Source organism: Pinus tabuliformis, chromosome 7, assembly GCF_031772625.1.
Source record: "Pinus tabuliformis cultivar Carrire ecotype Pingquan chromosome 7, CPIR1, whole genome shotgun sequence".
Lineage (NCBI taxonomy): Eukaryota > Viridiplantae > Streptophyta > Pinopsida > Pinales > Pinaceae > Pinus > Pinus tabuliformis.
This window is the reverse complement of record NC_142293.1, coordinates 1,543,666,569-1,543,686,398: the sequence shown is the minus strand read 5'-3', so window position 1 is coordinate 1,543,686,398 and position 19,830 is coordinate 1,543,666,569. Positions and strand designations below refer to the sequence as shown.

At 40.9% G+C, this 19,830-nt stretch overlaps 1 protein-coding gene across 3 annotated transcripts in view; it reads left to right on the top strand.

Annotated features, from left to right (window-relative positions):
- Nucleotides 1-19,830, top strand: part of LOC149253777 (uncharacterized) — a 186,641-nt gene that overhangs the window by 106,667 nt on the left and 60,144 nt on the right. For all 3 annotated transcript variants that reach the window (XM_089460021.1, XM_089460019.1, XM_089460020.1), the window contains exon 3: nucleotides 15,526-15,722. In XM_089460021.1, coding sequence (XP_089316147.1) covers nucleotides 15,526-15,722 — 197 coding nt within the window. The remainder of the gene's footprint in view (nucleotides 1-15,525; nucleotides 15,723-19,830) is intronic.

Here is a 19,830-nt window from a genome sequence, read left to right as displayed (position 1 = left end):
TGGAAAACCCCATTGTGAGGAAAACTTGTGCAACAGATGAGGCTTTTATTATTATCCTTTAACAATTTAAGAGTATAATAATTTGCTTGCCTGATAATGGCAAAGCTCTGGAAAATAATAATCTCCACTAGCAAAATAGTCTGGAGACAAAAATTATCCTATGCAAACCAAGTCGACCTCCAACGAACTCGCATTCCCATCTAGCACTCACATTGCTGCCTAGAAATGCACACTGCCTACTCCGGAAAATTCGCACAACCTCCGGGAAAATTCCCCTGCAAGTAAAATTGCCTCCCTCGGCCTTCTAAAGCTACTCACACCTCCTCTGGCAATTCTTCTGTCAACTGGAAATGGAAACACTGATCCAACTATATGCACTGGGTAAATTGGCTAACTCACACTACTAATTTCGGCCTTCTCCTGTAGACAAAATCGATCTCTTTTCCTGTCACTGGAACACTGGAAAATATGTGGAAATCCTCTCTGGGATTCTCCTCCAAAATCTTTGCTGAAACCCCACTGCTATGGTCTCCCTATGCTTCAACTGTGCCCTTACTGAATCATTGCAACTGGGAAGTCGAATTGCTCAAGTGTGTCTTTCCAACCCCATTGACTTGCTCTTTATAATTTCTCGTTGAGCAATCAACGACCATGATCTAATTACAATCGATGGCTAAGATCATCTTGACTCCATCAAATTACATTTCCGAAAGTCTTAAGCAAAATTGGTTTTCCTCAATTAATTTGATTGAATTAACTAGTTTTCCTAAGTTAGACTTAGGGAAATTTTAATAATTGTCTAATTAATCTTGTTGAGGTTTTTTCTTGCGAAACCTTTTATGGGTATTGGAGAAAATATGTTCCCTAGCCTCATAGACACCACAAGGACTAGAACACCTGTTCGCTACTACCAAAAACTAATACTCCCTCTTAGTGAGGAAGGTGTTCTCCACTACACCCATCTTGTCCATGAAGAAGACAGACTTTGACTTGCCCAATGCGTTTGTGAGTATATCTGCAATCTGTTGATCTGTGGGAACATGTTGTAGTCGATTGACCCAAACTACACACAATCTCTAATGAAGTGGTACCTTATGTTGATATTCTTCGACCTACCATGAAACACTAGATTGTCAGAGACCCTGATGCAACTCTAATTATGACAAAAGATATTGGTTGAATCCAATTGCTGACCAAACAAACGCACTATCAGTTTTCGAAGCTAAATAGCTTTGCATGTGGCCATTCTAGCTTATGTGTAATCTGCCTTTGCAGAGCTCAGTGCCATGGACTTCTTCTTCTTGTGGCACTAAGAGACAACCCCTGATCCAATAATGAAGCAACACCTTGAAGTGCTTTTCCAATCCACTGAATTGCTTGCCCAGTGTGCATTATGTGTATCAACATAAACTAACACCATCACCTCGAGTATACCTCAAACCATACTCGATTGTAATTTGTGTCGTGCAAGTACCTTACAACATGTCTCGTTGTTGTTCAATACACCCTCTTTGGCTCGACCATGAACAAAATGAGAGTGATCGCAAACCAAATGTCTGGCCTTGTGTTGACCAGATACATAAAAGATCCGATGAGCTACTACCTATACAAGGTTGGGTCCACGTCTATGTCCTTCAATGGATCTATTTTCCTCCAGTAAGTAATCATAGGCGTGGACATGGGTCTACAATCTTGCATCCTGAAACTCTTTAGGATCTCCATAACATATCTCCCTTGCTCAAGGAAGATTTTGTTTGACTGGTTTAACTAGTAGTTGTTTGACTTGTTGATTTCTAGTAGCATCGGATGTGCTCTAAGTCTCAAAATTTGCAACGAGGCTTAAAAACATGCATTCTCCAATACCCAGAAATCGTTTTGGGAAATTCCACCCGGAGACAGTTTTATTAAAATAATTAATTATTTTTAATGGGACCCTAAGTCTAAACTTAGGAAATTAAAATAATTAATGGGTATTAATCTAAACTGTGGGTGTAACTTCTAGAAGAAGACGAGGATCAAGCCAAAATGATCTAAGCCATTGATTAGAAGTTAATCTGGGCCATTGGTTGTCCAACAGAAAGATATAAGAAGAGGCTTGAGGGGCACTTGGAGAACACACAAAGGGGAGATTAGAAGTTCGATTTTATGAAGCAGAGCAGTTGCCAGAGAGATTTTCGATAATGATCTTTTGCAGTGAGGGGCAGGGATAGTATCCGAAGGGAAATATTTCCCGATCGGAGAATACTCAGCAGAGAAGAGAGAGAGAGAGATCCAGCAGAGGCAATGTAGAGCTAGAGAGGCTGACGCAGAAGCCAAGAGGGAATCCAAAAATTTGCTAAAGGAATCAATTGCAGAAGCTGGAACCTAGGGTGTGAGGCCGGGAGGTGCAAATCGAAGTTCCAGGCAACAAATCTATTAGCTGAAGGGGTGACGCTATCCCTAGAGGGTGTGACACTGTTCCTAGAGGGTGTGACGCTGGGCTAACGCAGTGGTTGCGCAGAGGCAGTTCGTTTAGTGGCTGGATCAACCAAGATTTCCAGTGATAGTGTAAGGTAACTTCACTTATCTCTTTGTCAGTGATATTCCTTGTAACTGGATTGCCGGGAAGGCATCCATAGATTGTATTCAGAAATTACTACTGCATAATAAAAAAACCTCTCAGAGCTGTTGCACCGGTTTTCCCACAGTGGGTTTTTCTGGGGACATTTAGCCAAAAATCACTGTGTAGATGTGTTGTATTTCTTTCTTGTTCATTTTTTTGTTTTCACATTTTATTTAAGTGGTGAAGGCGACATTGTATTCGTTTCAGTGTTTACTATAGGAAATAGTAAATAATTTTGTTCAGTGATTAACAAATAGGAGAAACGTAATCAATTGCTGCAATAGGAATTTGGGCATCCAAATTTTCACATGGTATCAGAGCAGTAGGTGGAACAAGAGAGCAGCGCTGGAAGAGCCTATTGTTGAAGGAGGAAGGGAGTTCGAAATTCCTACAGAGGCAACAATTCGAATCCCCAGAGGGATTACGCAGTTTAGGCCAGGAGGGTTAGATTTTTGTGGTGAATCTCTCTTTGAGTGAGTCGACAGAGAGGTAGGATTTCCAGATCGAAATCTGTCAGCGGCAGAGGGAGCAGCGTAGCAAAAGCCTTAGCGAAGAGGGGTTCTTGGTGCGACGCAGTTTTCTGCAGGTAGTTGTTGGGCAGAAAGATGTCAGAAGGAAGAAGAGACACTTGAGGGAATTTCATCTTTAGAGAATTCCTAGCCAGGGAATTCAAATTCTCATTTGGTGAGCAGCAACAGGAGAGAGGAGATCATTCAACTTTTTCATTGGCAGAGATGACAACCAGTGGATTGAGAGATCAGGATAGGTTGGATGGTGCATCCAACTATGTGATCTGGAAGGTAAGGATGTCATGCCTTTTGGATGAGCATTTTCTCAAAGTCTACGTCAACAGCGTGGTAGTTAAGCCCGTAGATCCAGATCTGCTCAAGAAGTACAAGGGAGAAATGGCGAAGACAAAGAGAATGATCCTCAACGGAGTAAAGGATCATATAGTTTGTCACATCGCTGGCAGAAACACTGCCAAGGAGATGTGGGATGCATTATCGACGCTGTATCAAGGATCTTCTGAGCAATGGAAGATGTACTTGGAGCAGAAGATGAGATCTATGCAGATGCAAAAGGGGGAACATATTGATTTGTTCCCCTCTAAGCTTCAGGAGATCCGAGATGAGCTGGCAGCTATGGGGTCAACACCTCAAGTTTCCGAGATGGTAAAACTGGCCCTAAATTCAATATATGAGGGAGTGGCAAGTCTTTGTCCAGAGCATCCTGGGCAGGGCGACTTTGCCAAACTGGGATGAAATGTGGGCAACTCTTAAGCAAGAGGAGCTGAGGAGGGACTTGGGCAAGTGTAAACTTGACGTAAGCAGCAGCACTGGGTTGAAGCCCAAGGAGGAGGAAGAAAATGTAGCCCTCGCATCCAAGGGGTAGTAAGAGCAGCGAAAGAAGAAGAAAGATGTTTCGAAGATCAAATGTTTCAGATGTGGTGAATTTGGTCACTACACAACACATTGTCTTCTTAGGAAGAAGGACAAAGATGAGCACGATCCGAAGGTTGTAACCACGAAGATCGAGGAGGAGTTTGCCATGACAACCCATGCATCTCTTGGAGGGAGGTGGGGAGATCTTGAGTTGTAGTTCGAAAGGACTACAGACGGGCAAGATCCTTGAGGAGTCCACCTCTCAGGTCAATACCTTGCTACGGGAGCCCAACTCAGTAGTAGCAGGATGGACCAGTTCAGTTGATGTAGAGGAGTGTCAGAGTGACAGTTGCAGTGGCTAGGAGCACCAAAGACTGAGCAGTGCAGAGCTAGAGTTGGCATAGAGTAGAGTCAGCAGTAGCGCAATTGGCATAGAGTAGAGTCAGCAACAACGCAATTGGCATAGAGTAGAGTCAGCAACAACGCAATTGGCATAGAGTAGAGTCAGCAGCAACACAGAGGCTTCAAAGTGTCAACACGGAGACTAGCAGTAGTCAAAACGCCAACAACATATGCATCATGCTGAACACCAGTTCAATAATTTTGGATGTGTTTCCATTGTTGATGCAGTTGTAGCAGCAGTTGGAGAAGGTTGCAGTGCAGATGCAGTAATTGGCAGTCGCATTTCCAACAATAGCATGGATGTTGAATTAAGAGAGAGTTGCAGTATGGATGCAGTGCTGACAGTGGCAGGGTCAACAATAGTAGAGATGCAACATTTGCTCAATAGTTGGTGGACAGGATGTCGGACATTAGCAACGCAGAGGGAGATGTTATAGAACAGGGTGATGCTTCAGCAGGTTGCATTGGTAGAGCACATTCCTCTCTAAGAGGGAGTGTTGATTTCTGGTAGCATCAGATTTTCAATAATGATCTTTTGCAGTGAGGGGCAGGGATAGTATCCGAAGGGAAATCTTTCCTGATTGGAGAATACTCAGCAGAGAGGAGAGAGAAAGAGATCAAGCAGAGGCAACATAGAAGCCAAGAGGGAATCTGAAAATTTGCTAAAGGAATTGATTGTAGAAGCTGGAAGCCGGGTTGTGAGACTGGGAGGTGCAAATCGAAGTTCCGGGCAACAAATCGATCAGCTGAAGGGGTGACGTTGCCTCTAGAGGGTGTGATGCTGGGCTGACGCAGTGACTGCGCAGAGGCCGTTAGGGGCAATTCTTTTAGTGGCTGGATCAACCAAGATTTCCAGTGATAGTGTGAGATAACCTCACTTATCTCTCCGTCAGTGATATTCTTTGTAACTGGATTGCTGGGAAGGCATCCAGAGATTGTATTCAGAAATTACTAGTACATAATAAGGAAAACCTTCAGAGCTGTTGCACCAGTTTTCCCACATTGGGTTTTTCCGGGGACATTTGTCCAAACATAATTGTGTAGATGTGTTGTATTTCTTTCTTATTCAGTTTCTTGTTTCTGCATTTTATTTAAATGGTGAAGGCGACAGTGTATTCGTTTTAGTGTTTACTGTAGGAAACAGTAAATAATTTTGTTCAGTAATTAACAAATAGGAGAAACATAATCAGTTGTTGTAGTAGGAATTTGGGCATCCAAATTTTCACATGGTATCAGAGAAGTAGGTGGAACAAGAGAGTAGTGTCGGAAGATCCTAGCACTGAAGGAGGAAGGGAGTTCGACATTCCTGCAGAGGCAACAATTTGAATCCCAGAGGGATTACAGTTTAGGCTAGGAGGGCTAGATTTTCGTGGTGAATCTCTCTCTGAGTGAGTCGACAGAGAGGTAGGATTTCCAGATCGAAATTTGTTAGCGACAGAGCGAGCAGTGCAGCAAAAGCCTTAGCGAAGAGGGGTTCTTGGTGTGACGCAGTTTTCTGCAAGCAGTTGTTGGGCAGAAAGACGTGAGAAGGAAGAAGAGACACTTGAGGGAATTTCATCTTCAGAGAATTCCTAGCCAGGGAATTGAAATTCTCATTCGCTGAGCAACAACAGGAGAGAGGAGGTCATTCGACTTTTTCGATTGGCAGAGATGGCAACCAGTGGATTGAGAGATCAGGATAGGTTGGATGGTGCATCCAACTATGTGATCTGGAAGGCAAGGATGTCATGCCTTTCGGATGAGCATTTTCTCAAAGTCTACGTCGACGGCGTGGTAGCTGAGCCTGTAGATCTAGATCCGTTGAAGAAGTACAAGGAAGAAATGGCGAAGACAAAGAGAATGATCCTTGATGGAGTAAAGGATCATATAGTCTGTCACATCGCTGGCAGAAACACTGCCAAGGAGATGTGGGATGCATTGTTGACGTTGTATCAAGGATCTTCCGAGCAGCAAAAGATGTACTTGGAGCAGAAGATGAGATCTATGCAGATGCAGAAGGGGGAACGTATTGATCCGTTCCCCTCTAAGCTTTAGGAGACCTGAGATGAGCTGGCAGCTATGGGGTCAACACCTCAAGGTTCCGAGATGGTAAGACTGGCCCTAAATTTAGTGTATGAGGAGTGGCAAGTCTTTGTCCAGAGCATCCCAGGCAGGGTGACTTTGCTGATCTGGGATGAAATGTGGGCAAATCTTAAGCAAGAGGAGCTGAGGAAGGACTTGGTCAAGTGTAAACTTGACAGAAGCAACATCAGTGGGTTAAAGCCCAAGGAGGAGGAATAAAATGCAGCCCTCACATCGAAGGGGCAGCAAGAGCAACGAAAGAAGAAGAAATATGTTTCGAAGATCAAATGCTTTAGGTGTGGTGAATTCTGTCACTACATAACACAGTGCCCTTTCAGGAAGAAGGACAAAGATGAGAAGCATGATCTGAAGGTTGTAGCCGCGAAGATCGAGGAGGAGGAGTTCACCATGACAACCCAGGCGTCTCCAGGAGGGAGGTGGGGAGATCTAGAGTTGTAGTTCGAAAGGACTAAAGATGGGCAGGATCTTTGAGGATGGACCGGGTTAGTCGATGTAGAGTGTCAGAGTGACAGTTGCAGTGGCTAGGAGCGCCAAAGACTGAGTAATGCAAAGCTAGAGTTGGCAGCAGTGTAGTTGGCACAGAGCAAAGTCAACAACAACGCTGAGGCTTCAGAGTATCAGTGTAGAGACTAGCAGCAGTCAAAACTCCAGCAACAGATGCATCATGGTGAACACTAGTTTAGTGATTTTGGATGTTTTTCCATTGCTGATGCAGTAGCAACAATAGTTGGAGAAGGTTGCAGTGCAGATGCAGTAATTGGTAGTGGCAGTGCCGACAGCAGCATGGATGCAGAATTATGAGGGAGTTGCAGTACGGATGCAATGTTGACAATGGTAGGGTCAACAATAGTACAAATGCAACATTTGCTCAGTAGTTGGTGGACAGGATGTCGGACATCAACAACGTAGAGGGAGATGTTACAGAACAGGGTGATGCTTCAACAGGTTGCATTGCTAGAGCACATTCCTCGCTAAGATGCAGTGTTGATTTCTGGCAGCATCGGATGTGCTCTAAGCCTCAAAATTTGCAAGGAGGCTTAGACACATGCATTCTCCAATACCCAGAAATCGTTTTTGGAAATTCTACATGGATATAGTTCTATTAAAATAATTAATTATTTTTAATGGGACCCTAAGTCTAAGCTTAGGAAATTAAAATAATTAATGGGTATTAATCTAAACTGTGGGTGTAACTTTTGGAAGAAGATGAGGATCAAGCCAAAATGATCTAAGCCATTGATTAGAAGTTAATCTGAGCCGTTGGTTGTCCAACTGAAAGATATAAGAAGAGGCTTGAGGGGCACTTGGAGAACATATAGAGGTGAGATCAAAAGTTCGATTTTCTGAAGCAGAGCAGCTGTTGGTGAGATTTTCAATAGTGATCTTTTGTAGTGAGGGGCAGGGATAGTATCCGAAGGGAAATCTTTCTCGAACGGAGAATACCCAGCAGAGAAGAGAGAGAGAGATCCAATAGAGGCAACGCAAAGCCAAAGAGGCTGACGCAGAGCTACGCAGAGGCAGCGCAAAAGCCAAGAGAGAATTCGAAAATTTGCTAAAGGAATTGATTGCAGAAGCCGAAAGTTGGGGGTGAGATGGGGAGGTGCAATTTGAAGTTTCGTGCAACAAATTGATTAGCTGAAGGGGTGACACTGTCCCTAGAGGGTGTGATGCTGGGCTGACGCAGTGGCAACGTAGAGGTAGCCAGGGGCAGTTCATTCAGTGGCTGGATCAGCCAGGATTTCTAGTGATAGTGTGAGGTAACCTCACTTATCTCTCTGTCAGTGATATTCTTTGTAATTGGATTGCCGGGAAGGCATCTAGAGATTGTATTAAAAAATTACTACTGCATAATAAAAAAACCCTTAGAGCTGCTACACTGGTTTTCCCACACTGGGTTTTTCCGGGGACATTTCTCCAAAAATAACTGTGTAGATGTGTTGTATTTCTTTCTTGTTCAGTTTCTTGTTTCCACATTTTATTTAAATGGTGATGATGACATTGTATTTGTTTTAGTGTTTACTGTAGGAAACAATAAATAATTTTGTTCAATAATTAACAAATAGCAGAAACGTAATCAGTTGCTTCAGTAGGAATTTGGGCATCCAAAATTTCACATGACTAGTATTTTTACTTGTATATTGACACAGATTTCTAGACAAAGTGCTGATTTGTAAACCTTGCTGAAAAGACAATTTCTCCTCATGAAAAGAATGTTGGGTTTTTGTTGAGTAATTTAGGGCATAACAATTAGGAGATTTCTCTTCTAATGATAACTACTTGTGAATGCTTTTTACTTCTTTAGATTAGGATCTTCTCTTTACTTAGATTATTGTAGTGTTCTTCTTCATAAAACAATTACCAAGGCAAAAACAATAAAGAGACAAGAGACAAAATGTAGGCGATCGGCCTGGGCCAAAACCTCTCCAACTTGAGAGGAAAACACAAACGAATTCTTCTTCTTATAGAGACTTCAATTGACGAATACGAAGACCAAGACCCTTGACTTATTTGCCTCTCAAAGACCAAGTCACAAGACCCTTCTTCACTGTTTCTCTTTCTTGCCTAAGTCAACACAAGTCAACTTGCCTTACTGCACTTCTTGGCTACCCTGAATTTTCAACTTCTTTCCACAGACATGTAATCCGTACCTCTGCAATTTCGCACGTGGGAGGAGCTAGAACAAGCTTGGAGGTGTTTCCCTTCTTCGCTATACTTGGAGACTTCTCTAGATGACCTCGGCTAGTAATGGAGCTGATTTGGAGACCCTTTTGGTGACTTCCTCTTGGACTGTTTTGACACTACTGCAGAAACCCTAGTCTTTTGCCACACATGAGAAGATACTAGCCCCAAAACAATGCTAAACTGCTTCGATAAGATACCTCCTTCCTTTGCTTGGCTATAGGCTTCCTTCTTCATGAAATTCACACTTATTTTCCACCATTTATCCTTGACCGAAAATCTGTCTCTAGAGTGAAGGCCGAGCTGCCTATTTGTAGTGGTTTGTCCATTAAGAATAAGCCGACTTGAACTGGTTCCTGGGCCGACATGCCTTTTCTAGAATCATCCTTAGGCCAAATTCAAGGAGTGTTTGTGACAAGGTCTTGTATGGCTTATGACACAAATAAATTCTCTCCTACAATGTGTAACATATCCAAATGGGTCTTTCATCTTTGGCATTGACTCTATAGACTTTTGTGACTTGATGACTAATCCTAAAGGTTCACAATGGGAGCCTTAACTAAAAATAAAATTCCTTGATCATGAAACACATGATTCAAGTATTACAAAAATAATTTTATTTTTCTTCTTTACATCAATTACATGAAATCATAATGTCATTATGAAGACCGAACCTAGTTACACTTTTCAACAGTTTTCTCGCAAGGTTTGGTTTCCAAGTGTAATTTTTTTTTTGTCTATTGTGCATGGCTGTCTTTCTATGATCTTTACTATTTCGACTGCATTAACTGTTGATATTTATGAGTATAATTATTCAACGATAGCAGTGATATAAAAACACTGTTTGAAAAATCTTTAGGAAGTAATTATCAGGCAAAAAATTGTATTCTACTGCATTTTCCATAGAATTTCAACAATAAAGACCCCATTCCCATTAGGATCCATGGCCCTTTGGCATCAAATTGAGGTCTTGACCTCCTTAATTGCAAACGGCTAGCTGTAGTAGGGTCAAATTGCTTGGAAATAGGCTCAAAATTGACTTCTAGATGCTTGAAATGCCCTTGGGGGCTTTACTTCACCAATATGTTTCCTTAACTTTGCTTGCAATGGGCTATTACTTGCTTCAAGAGGTCTTGACCTCCTTACTTTGCGTTCATTTCATCCAACGACTGCCTTAATTGCTTGATAATGGTTTTTTTTTCACCTTGAATTGACCTTGCTTTGATTTCTTTAGCCCTATGGGGCTTACTTGCTCGCTAATTGCCTCAACGTCTAGCTTGGAGTGACCTTTCTTGCCTTATTTGATAAATTTGGCTTGCTAAGCTTGCTTCAAATGCTAACGACCAACTTGATTAGGAGGATATTGACCTTTTCTTGGGGTAAATTGCACTTAATTCTTGATAAAGTCCTCGGGGGCTAGAAATTTTCACATTAAACTCCAACATTCCAGTATTAGCCCTTATATTCTTCCTTTATTCCATCAAAATAGCCCCAAAAGAGAATGTTGTCGTGCCCAAGTGTGGTACAAGTGCTTGGAAATGCCATCTTGGCTAGAGCGTTAAGCTGATTTTGCTTGTACAATTCACTTGCTTGCCACATCTTCCTTGTCCACTTCATCACTTAGCTTCAAATTATGTTGCTTGCAATGCCACATGGAAAGCCTGTTTGCCCCAAAACTAGGTCCACTACTATAACTAGAGTTTTGTTAGGGCGTGCTAATTGCTTCGAAAGACAAGTGGTTCATCTAGGCATATAGAATCAAATGGATACCTTCTTTGCCTCAAAACCTGTAGCATGATGCCTCATCAGATGCAAATGCATTGGGAACTGTGAGACTATTAGGATGTAAAAGCCAAGGCCAAAGGAAGGTGCAAAATACATAAGACACATGGAACATGTGGGGTAGGGGGTGCACTGGGATTAGAAGGGATAATGTCAATGAAAAGTACATATGTTGATCACTTTTACAAGGCTTTATTGATCCAAGTGCTCCCTTAAACCATGATTCCTAGCAATCCCTGGGCCCTATTCCAAGATACTTGCACACCATCCCAGGATATAAGAACATCCATCAAGGCAGGGAGTTTACCACCCACCAGGGGAGAGTCAACAATGCCAGAGAGATAGACATATCATGAAACAAACAACACCAAGAATAGCCATGTCTGTCCACACCAACGAGGATCTAAGAGTCACTTTCACAAACAACACACACCCACATTGCTTGATAGGGCTATAAGGCACATCCTGTGGGCTTATATGGCATGGCCAAAATGTTCCGGATTACCCCTGCGGAAAGAGGTTAATAGGGTGGATATGGAAAAAACTCGTTAAATAGAAAAATACAAAAAATAAACATAATTTCTAGAAAAATATCAATATTTTGCTTTGAATTTAGGTATGAATGAGTATACTTAATATTATGCAAAAATAACACATTCAAAATCTCAAAATTGTATATTGTACGTAATAAATACCATTGACCATGGCATGAAGTTACAAACCAAAATGAGCATTAACAAACTGTCCAATGTGAAATCTAAAATCACGACATAATACTTATGTGAGCCTAGTATTTCTTGATTTAGGGTAGCATCGGATGTGCTCTAGGCCTCAAATTTTGCAGGGAGGCTTGAACATATATATTCCAAAGAACCCATAAAGTGTTTTGGGAAATTCCACCCAGAAATGATTTTTTTAAAATAATTAATATTTATAATGGGGTTTCTAAGTCTAAACTTAGGAAAATTAAAATATTAATGGGTATTAATCTAATCAGGGGTGAAACTTCTAGAAAAAGCCACAGATCAAGCCAAAACGATCTGAGCCTTTGATTATGATTTAATCTAGGCCGTTGGTTGCCCAACAGGAAGATATAAGAAGGGGCTTGAGGGTCATTTGGAAAACACACCAGGCAGATACTCAGTTGCCCAAGTAAAATTGATTTTCTCACTAGTCGAAGTTTGGCAAGAGAAAATCGATTCAGAGGGAGAGTTGCAGGAGGAGGAGAGACAGAGGGTTCAGCATCAGTCAGGGAGACAGGGATGAAGACGCAGAGCAGTAGAAGGGACCGCGCTGGGCAGGTTGATGCTGGGAGAGGCAGCACTTGCTTGAGTGACGCAGGCATTGCGCAGGCCCGTCCAGAGGCCAGAGAAAGTGACACTGGGCAAGCTAGAGAGACGCAGAGGGTGGAGGAACCTCTCTCTCAGATACTTGTTCAGGAACGTTTGTAAATATTTCTCAGAAAGCCTTGTTCTATACTGCTGGGTGTAATTTGTACATGTTGATTTTTGCTGAAGAATAATAAAATAACTGTGTCATTGTGTTTGTATATGTGCCAGCATTTTACTTACATTTACTTTCTGCAATGTTTTAATTGTGAAGGCTGCAGTAGAATATTTTTCTATATTTGCCGTAAGAATACAGTAGATAACTTATTTCTGAGGTAGTAGAAGAAATCATATTAATCACTGCAGTAGGATTTCCTTTTTAGAATTTTTGACAGTATTGAGGGCTAATGGAAGGCCTTCCTGCATCAGTGGTTTGCTCCAACTACATCAATTCCTCAAAAATGGCTTGGGTCTCTCATCATCATTAATGTGCTCTAGCTCCTCTGCAGTTTCAAATCAGCTCTGGAGATCTTTAAATGTCATGCTTGAGCTCTTCACAAAGATCAAACCAGCACTGAAGATTTGTAGCAGTCGTGCCTAAGCTCCCCTGAAAGCGTAAATCAGCTACAAAAGTTTGTAGACGTTCTGTGCTAGCAAAAGTGGGTTGTTGATGCTGTGCCCTAGCTCGATTCATGATGCCCTTGGTCTAACTGTCTAAAATGCCGAAATCCCTAGTGCAAAACTCTACTCCAAAACACAATCAGAGAAAAGTGAAAAAGTAAGGGCAAATGACCATTTTGGTCTTTTAAAGCAATCTTTGTCTGACCTTTGTTGACCTCTCAGACCCCGCTGAGTGTGACTGAGGCTTGGCAGGTCTGGTCGAGTCTTGTCAGACATGGTCAAGTCAAGCCTGGGTCTGGTCTGAACCAACCTAGTTTATGGATGTGTCAGGCCTACCTGGACTCAGATAGGTCCTGTCACTAAAATAGATATTAAAGAAATTGTATAGTATCTTGGGACTAATTACTAAGACCAACAAAGGCAATAAACTGATCAAGTGAGAAGATAGTTTGGATAAACATTTCTTATTTCTTCATGCTTAAGATGATCTCTCTGAATCATAGAATAATAAAAATAAAAACACATGATTTTCCTTCAGTCAAACAGGCTAATGTTAGAATAAAAAATTCAGTAATCTCAATTTTATGCTTTGGACATGTAAAAGCCCGTGTCTGATAAAAAGGAAGGTACCTTAAAATATATAATAGTTTTGATTAACCAAAGTCTATCATTTGTTTGTAGATGAATTTTTTTATGCTGATGTGTTGTGATTTGGAACTTGAAAGAATTAATTTCACTCCAGAAATTTGGAGGAATACAGTAATATGCATAAATTAGCTGATAAAAAGATGATTTTTTTCCTCTACAGTAAACCTGTAAAGGCTTTGCAAGCTCAATTGTGGCAAGATCCACCGAGTTTAAAATGTGGAGAAGACACTCTGTTTCACCCGGGGGAAGTTTTGAGTTTAAATCTCATTTAGCAATTTAGTTTGCATCCAGGATAGGAAACTTAAAAAAAGACATTTATTCTATTGATATTGGAGCCAAAGCAGACATGTTCTTCCTTCTTGTGTATATAGGGAGGGGAAATGTGCATGCGTGTCTCTACTATTGTGGGAAATTTATGAATGTTTGATTGATGTTATCTGCATTTATGGAAAAGGAGATGCAGTTGTTTTAGAAGGAATGAGAAAAGGTTGGCTAATTTGCATAACCTCTTTAAGTGTTGGCAAAAAAAGGCATCGAAATTTTTTAACATGATTACTAGAAGAGCTTAAACAAGTTGTGCAAGTTATGCATAAGCGAGGGATGTCGGTAATGAATAAAGTAGACTTTTTTTATTGAACATTTATTATATCTGTCGCTGTTGTTGTCCATTGATGGATTTTGTAATGAATTTTGGAAAGTGTTTTTGCCCCAAAGAACAGGAACTGTATACTTGCTTTTATATCTTATATACAGTCTAGTATTTGAATTTCAAACATATGCTCTGCTTTTTTATTTTTATTTTTAGCTTCTCAATCCGTTGTTTGTATTGAACCAGTATGATTGACTGGAGTGAGAGATAGGGATGCAGGAGGCTGATTTAGTGGTTCTGGGTGTTTTGTCAAAGTGTTAATCACTAGTGCTTTTCATATCCTCCATGTGGCTGATATACTTCTAGTTCTGCCCAGTATATTCATAAATTTGCCTTCATATTGTGGCCCGAATGCTAAGGGCAATTATTTGTCATATTTGCCCAACACTTGAATAGTGTTTTAAGTGTTGTCATCCTAGCCTTGAGATAGTAGTATGCAATGTTTTAAGACTCGGACTTCGCCATGGAATCGGTTGAGGGTCAATTCGGACTTGGGCTTGGACTGATTTGATTTCAATGAGTTGGTTTACTAAAAGATACATAAAATATTTAAATTTTAATAACAAAATTATTTTTAAGATTTCAAACCATTTAGAGACAAAATATGCAAAGTCTGCTCAATGGCTCATATATCGAAATGGCACTGAGCGCAATATAGATCAGCAACAAAATACATAATTATTAATAAATGAGGCTCTCAATAGCCTCTAGCTACTGGTATCAATCAGCTGAAATGTGAAGCAAAGCCTTAAGACATCATATTAAAATCTGAAGGCAACAGTTACAATCTTCATGAGGTCAGCTTTTGACCAGATTGAGAAAAAAATGTTTCAGAGCCTGCTGAACCGAGCAGTTGGCTGAGTCCGTGTCAACTTGGTCTGAGTTTTTAAAAACTATGTGAGGTGACCTGGTAAGGCTCGAGATAGCCTTTGTCTTTTGCATATTTGTATCTTCTTTTCCTTGGCATTTCTTGAGCATTTCTTGAGTCTTTGATCTTTCTGTTCTCTGTCCATGCTTCAGAAACAAATGGGCTTGAGCTTGTTTTTCCTTGCATTGAGTGTGTTATGTTTTCCGAAATTGTCCAATGTAAAGCATTCCAGGGAAAGTCTTTTTCACTTTGAATGGGCATACACTCTTTGATTGACCTAGATTCACTTTAGTTTGTGAAGTTTAACTTTCTGGTGATAAACATTTCAGGTATTCCATTCCATTGAAATTGGACTGTAGCTAACACCATAGGAGAAGAAGTTAGAGCTAAACATCTAAAAACTCATTAAATTTCATTCCTTAACAAGATATCTGCAGTATTCACTTTCTTACGTATTCTAATTCCCGTGCTGGTATAATCAGGTTTGTCAAAGGTTAATGGTTCAGGGCCTTCCTGGGGCAACAAAGTATAATGGTGCCATGGATGTCGTTACCAAAATTTTGAAGACAGAGGGTATTCGTGGCCTGTATAGAGGCTTTGGTATGTCTGTGATTACTTATTCTCCACAATCAGCTGTATGGTGGGGAGCTTATAGTTCTGCACAACACATAATTTGGAGGTGTGAACATTGATTTAATCTGATAATTTTACCTGAACTTTAATTTTCTTGCATACAAGTCAAACAACACATCGGTTTTGTTCATGATGTGTTTGAGTGTGGAATTCCAAATTAAAAAATATCATGTTTTGTACTCAGCATAAGTAAATGTTTCCAATTATCTTAAACATTAAAAAATTGCTTATGTTGTCCATATTCAACAAATACTTTCAGCAAAAGTCATCCATATTCTTGATCTTGCTTGAAGTATTTTATTTGAAAATAATATTAAGGGCTGGATGCAGGTTAAGTGAACCAAATATACAAACAAAATCACCAGTACATAGAGTCATATCTTTTGTCTGAGGTTTCAGGATCAGCTTGGATAGACTCCCATCCACTGTTTCCCTGCTTGGGTTTCATAGGCTATCCTGGTTTAGAAATGCCCAGAGGAATAATAGGAGACTTGTCAAACCCTGAGACACCTTAGGAACATTGAGTGCCAACTTTTTTGCCACTCTTAGCATTCACAAACAACACGTTCAACTCAATGTTGAGGGTGAAAATATTGTGAGTGGGCTGGGGAATGAACGACCAAGGTTCCCTACTCATGGTACATGGTGCTCCAACCTAGAGATCTAATCATGCGCGTAAATGTTCCTTTTCCATCTCCACATTGTCTGTCTATACTCTACACCTTGGTCTGCAAATGCAAATGTGCACATATTCAAGAGCTATCATGCGAGGGAAAATAATTGGTTTATGCATTCTTAAATAAACATTTGTTTCTTCTTTTCCAAATGTGATACAATATGTCTCTACTATGTTGTGTTAAGCTCAACGGTCCTTGGGAGTTTGTCTCCTGGAAGGGATGCCTTCCAAGAAATGGGCGGGGGAAAATAATTGACTGCAGAATCTAGCAGCCCAATCCCAGAGTGACTTGGGAAATCTACACAACCAAATTAGAAGCTTAATAGTTCCATTTTTTCCACACAATGATGGTGTTTAGGCTGAGGCATTCCGAAATACTTAAAATGTTGTTCAGTGGCTAAGCTGTTGTGCACCGAAGACAGTGCAAAATAGGCTTTTTAGGTTCCAAGGGAGCTTTCCAAATGGCTTTGAGTTTGTAAAGCCAGGTCTTTTGTTTTGGACTTGAGTCTCTATATCTTGTTTAGTCTTAATGTCTAGTTCCAACTTAGTGGCCAACCGATGATAACCTTTTGTTGGCTTATATTTTTTGAAGCCCTTTATTCGGTAATAAGCAATGCACGAAAATTTAGGTTGCTCTATTATCCCCCAAGTTGTTCCCTATCTCTCGTAGAGGTGCATGTTACCCACGGGCCACAATTGTTTCTTGGGCAGAATTGGGGTAACCAGGAGGGGGATACAACACTTTTGTGCTCCATCCCAATGATGGTGAAAGGGTAGGTACAGATTGTATGGGCTCTGACGTAAGGAATTGTATTATGATGTTGCCATCTGAGCATGGAGGGCATTATATCAGATTGGTGATAATAGCCTTGGGTAGATTTGGATTTCGGTGCCTACAACATATGTTCCTTTGTGGTCATTCATGTGAAAATTTTTGAATCTACACATCAGAAATCCCACTGCAATCACTGGTTTATCATCTCCTACATTTTCTTTACATTCAACAAGTTATTTAAATATTTAAACAACGATGAAAACACTATTGCAGACTAAACATACATACAGATCATGAACTGAAATAAACTGAGACAATCACACAAGGGACACCGTTATTTTTGGACAATCGTCCCCAGAAAAACCCAATGCGGGAACATTGGTGCAACATATAGAGGGTTTGTATTATTAGGCAGATTTCTGAATACAGCTAGGGTGCCAAATCCGGCTCACCCAACAAAGAAGAACCCTGGCAGAAGTACCTCTATTCGGAGACAAATATTTTGACAATTCCAGCAACTGGATGATCAAACCCCACAGATGACAATTGTTGTTCCCAGTGCTGGGCAGCGATGGCTGCTCCAAGCTTTGTGCTGGAATTGCGTCACCTCCTCTAGGAGCTGTGTCACCCTTCCAGTGAGCCTCCCTTGCTCTAAGTCGATATGCTGAATCGTTGCTTTCTCTACCCCACAGAAAACCCTAATGTTGCCTCTAGGGAACTGCGTCAACACCTTTAGCTTCTGCATCAACCCCACTAGCTTTTGCGTCACCCTCTCTGGAGCTGCGCTGTCTCTCCTGCTGCTGTTCTGCCTCTCTGCTATGTATCCTCGGCCTTGGACTGAAGTCCCTCTGCTGAACTGCCCCTCTCACTGCAACTCAGATCACTTAGCTCAACTTTCTCAGCAAACCATGCCCCAAAAAAATCGAACTCTTTGATCTCTTGGTGTATCTCCAACTGACCCTTAAGCCTCCTAAACTTTTCCTGTTGATGAATCAACGGCCGTGATCCAATCTCTAATCAACGACTAAGATTAAAACAGGCTTGATCCTCGTCACTTAGAACCTTCTCACCCATATTTTTATTAATATACATTAATATTTTTATTTTCCAAAGTTTAGACTTAGGAACTCATTAAAAATATTAATTATTTTAATAACTCCTCATTCGGGTGGAATTTCTCCAAACGATTTCTGGGTTCTGGAGATCTCATGTGTTCTAGCCCCTCCACAAAATTTCGGAGCTAGAGCACATCCGATGCTATCCAAAATCAACAATTCATATCTGATTCCTAGTGGACTTGAAGAATAACTGTTATGATCACAGACATACTACATAATGCAGCCTCTTGCTTTGCATTCCTTCATACAACTTGAGGTGTAAATGACTTGACCTTTGCTAATAAAGGTAGAAGACTCAGTACTATGAAAAGTGTTGAGATTGGTAGCTTGGGAGGTACTCCAAACCCTAGGGTACAGGGTTGTGGAGGAATTTGACCCACATGGGCTTTGTGGGCAAGAGTACCCAAGCTGTGGGCTTTGCACCCAAAGTTGTGGGTGTGAATCCATGAGGAGATTTGATGACTTGGCACTTGGAGATGATAGAGCACCCTTAGAGGAGCAAGGGGCTACTTCAAGCACCAAGAGAGCCCTTGTCATTGTGGAGACATTAATTTTTATGTGTCAAAGAATGGAAAAGAATCAAGTTGGCCTAGACTTAGAGGTGCCCTTTCAAGGGCTGTTCGTTACACCCATAGAGACATATAAAAAGGAGAGACTTGGAGGATCATTTCACCATCCAATGAGCAGCGTATCAAAGGAAGATTGCCTTTGAATTAGCCGCAAATCAAAGGAGCTCAAGCGAAGGAGGAATAGACTTTTGTTTGGGGTGATTTCCGTGATAGCTTGAAGGTTGAGTTTGATAGAAGGCAGGCCGATGATTTGGAGAAGAAATCTGACAGTCTTGTGCAAAGTTTGAGGTGTTTTCCTTCTTCTTGGAGGATCATTTCACCATCCAATGAGCAGCGTATCAAAGGAAGATTGCCTTTGAATTAGCCGCAAATCAAAGGAGCTCAAGCGAAGGAGGAATAGACTTTTGTTTGGGGTGATTTCTGTGATAGCTTGAAGGTTGAGTTTGATAGAAGGTAGGCCGATGATTTGGAGAAGAAATCTGACAATCTTGTGCAAAGTTTGAGGTGTTTTCCTTCTTCTGTTTGGGCCGCAAACTTTTGTGTGATTGCAGGTAGTAAGGGTATCCCTTGGGGAGGGCCAAGAGGCCTAGAAGGACTCTATACTCTAGGAAGCATACACAGAAAGACAAGTGCAGGTGTGAGGGCTTAAAGAGAAGGAGAATGCAGGGTTTTGGAGCAAATTTTAGGGCTGACATATGCCCTAACCAGAGCTTATAAATTGCACAAAATCCAAGGTCAAGGAGAGCAGTAGAAGGTTGTAGAACAAGTTATGTTTGTTCTCTTGTATTGTGTGAAATTTTTATATATTGCAACAACTGGAAATTATTCTTCTAACTGAAAATTTAATTATGAAGTTTATTTGCTACAACAAACAACTAATAAAATCACAACTGCAATTTTCACTGTAAAAATACTGCGGAAAATAAAATACTGAAAATTGAGAAATTCTTGCACAGGCATAAGAATTTTGACAGATGGAGCAGAATTTTGTCCTCGGATAAACCCAAATTGGGAAA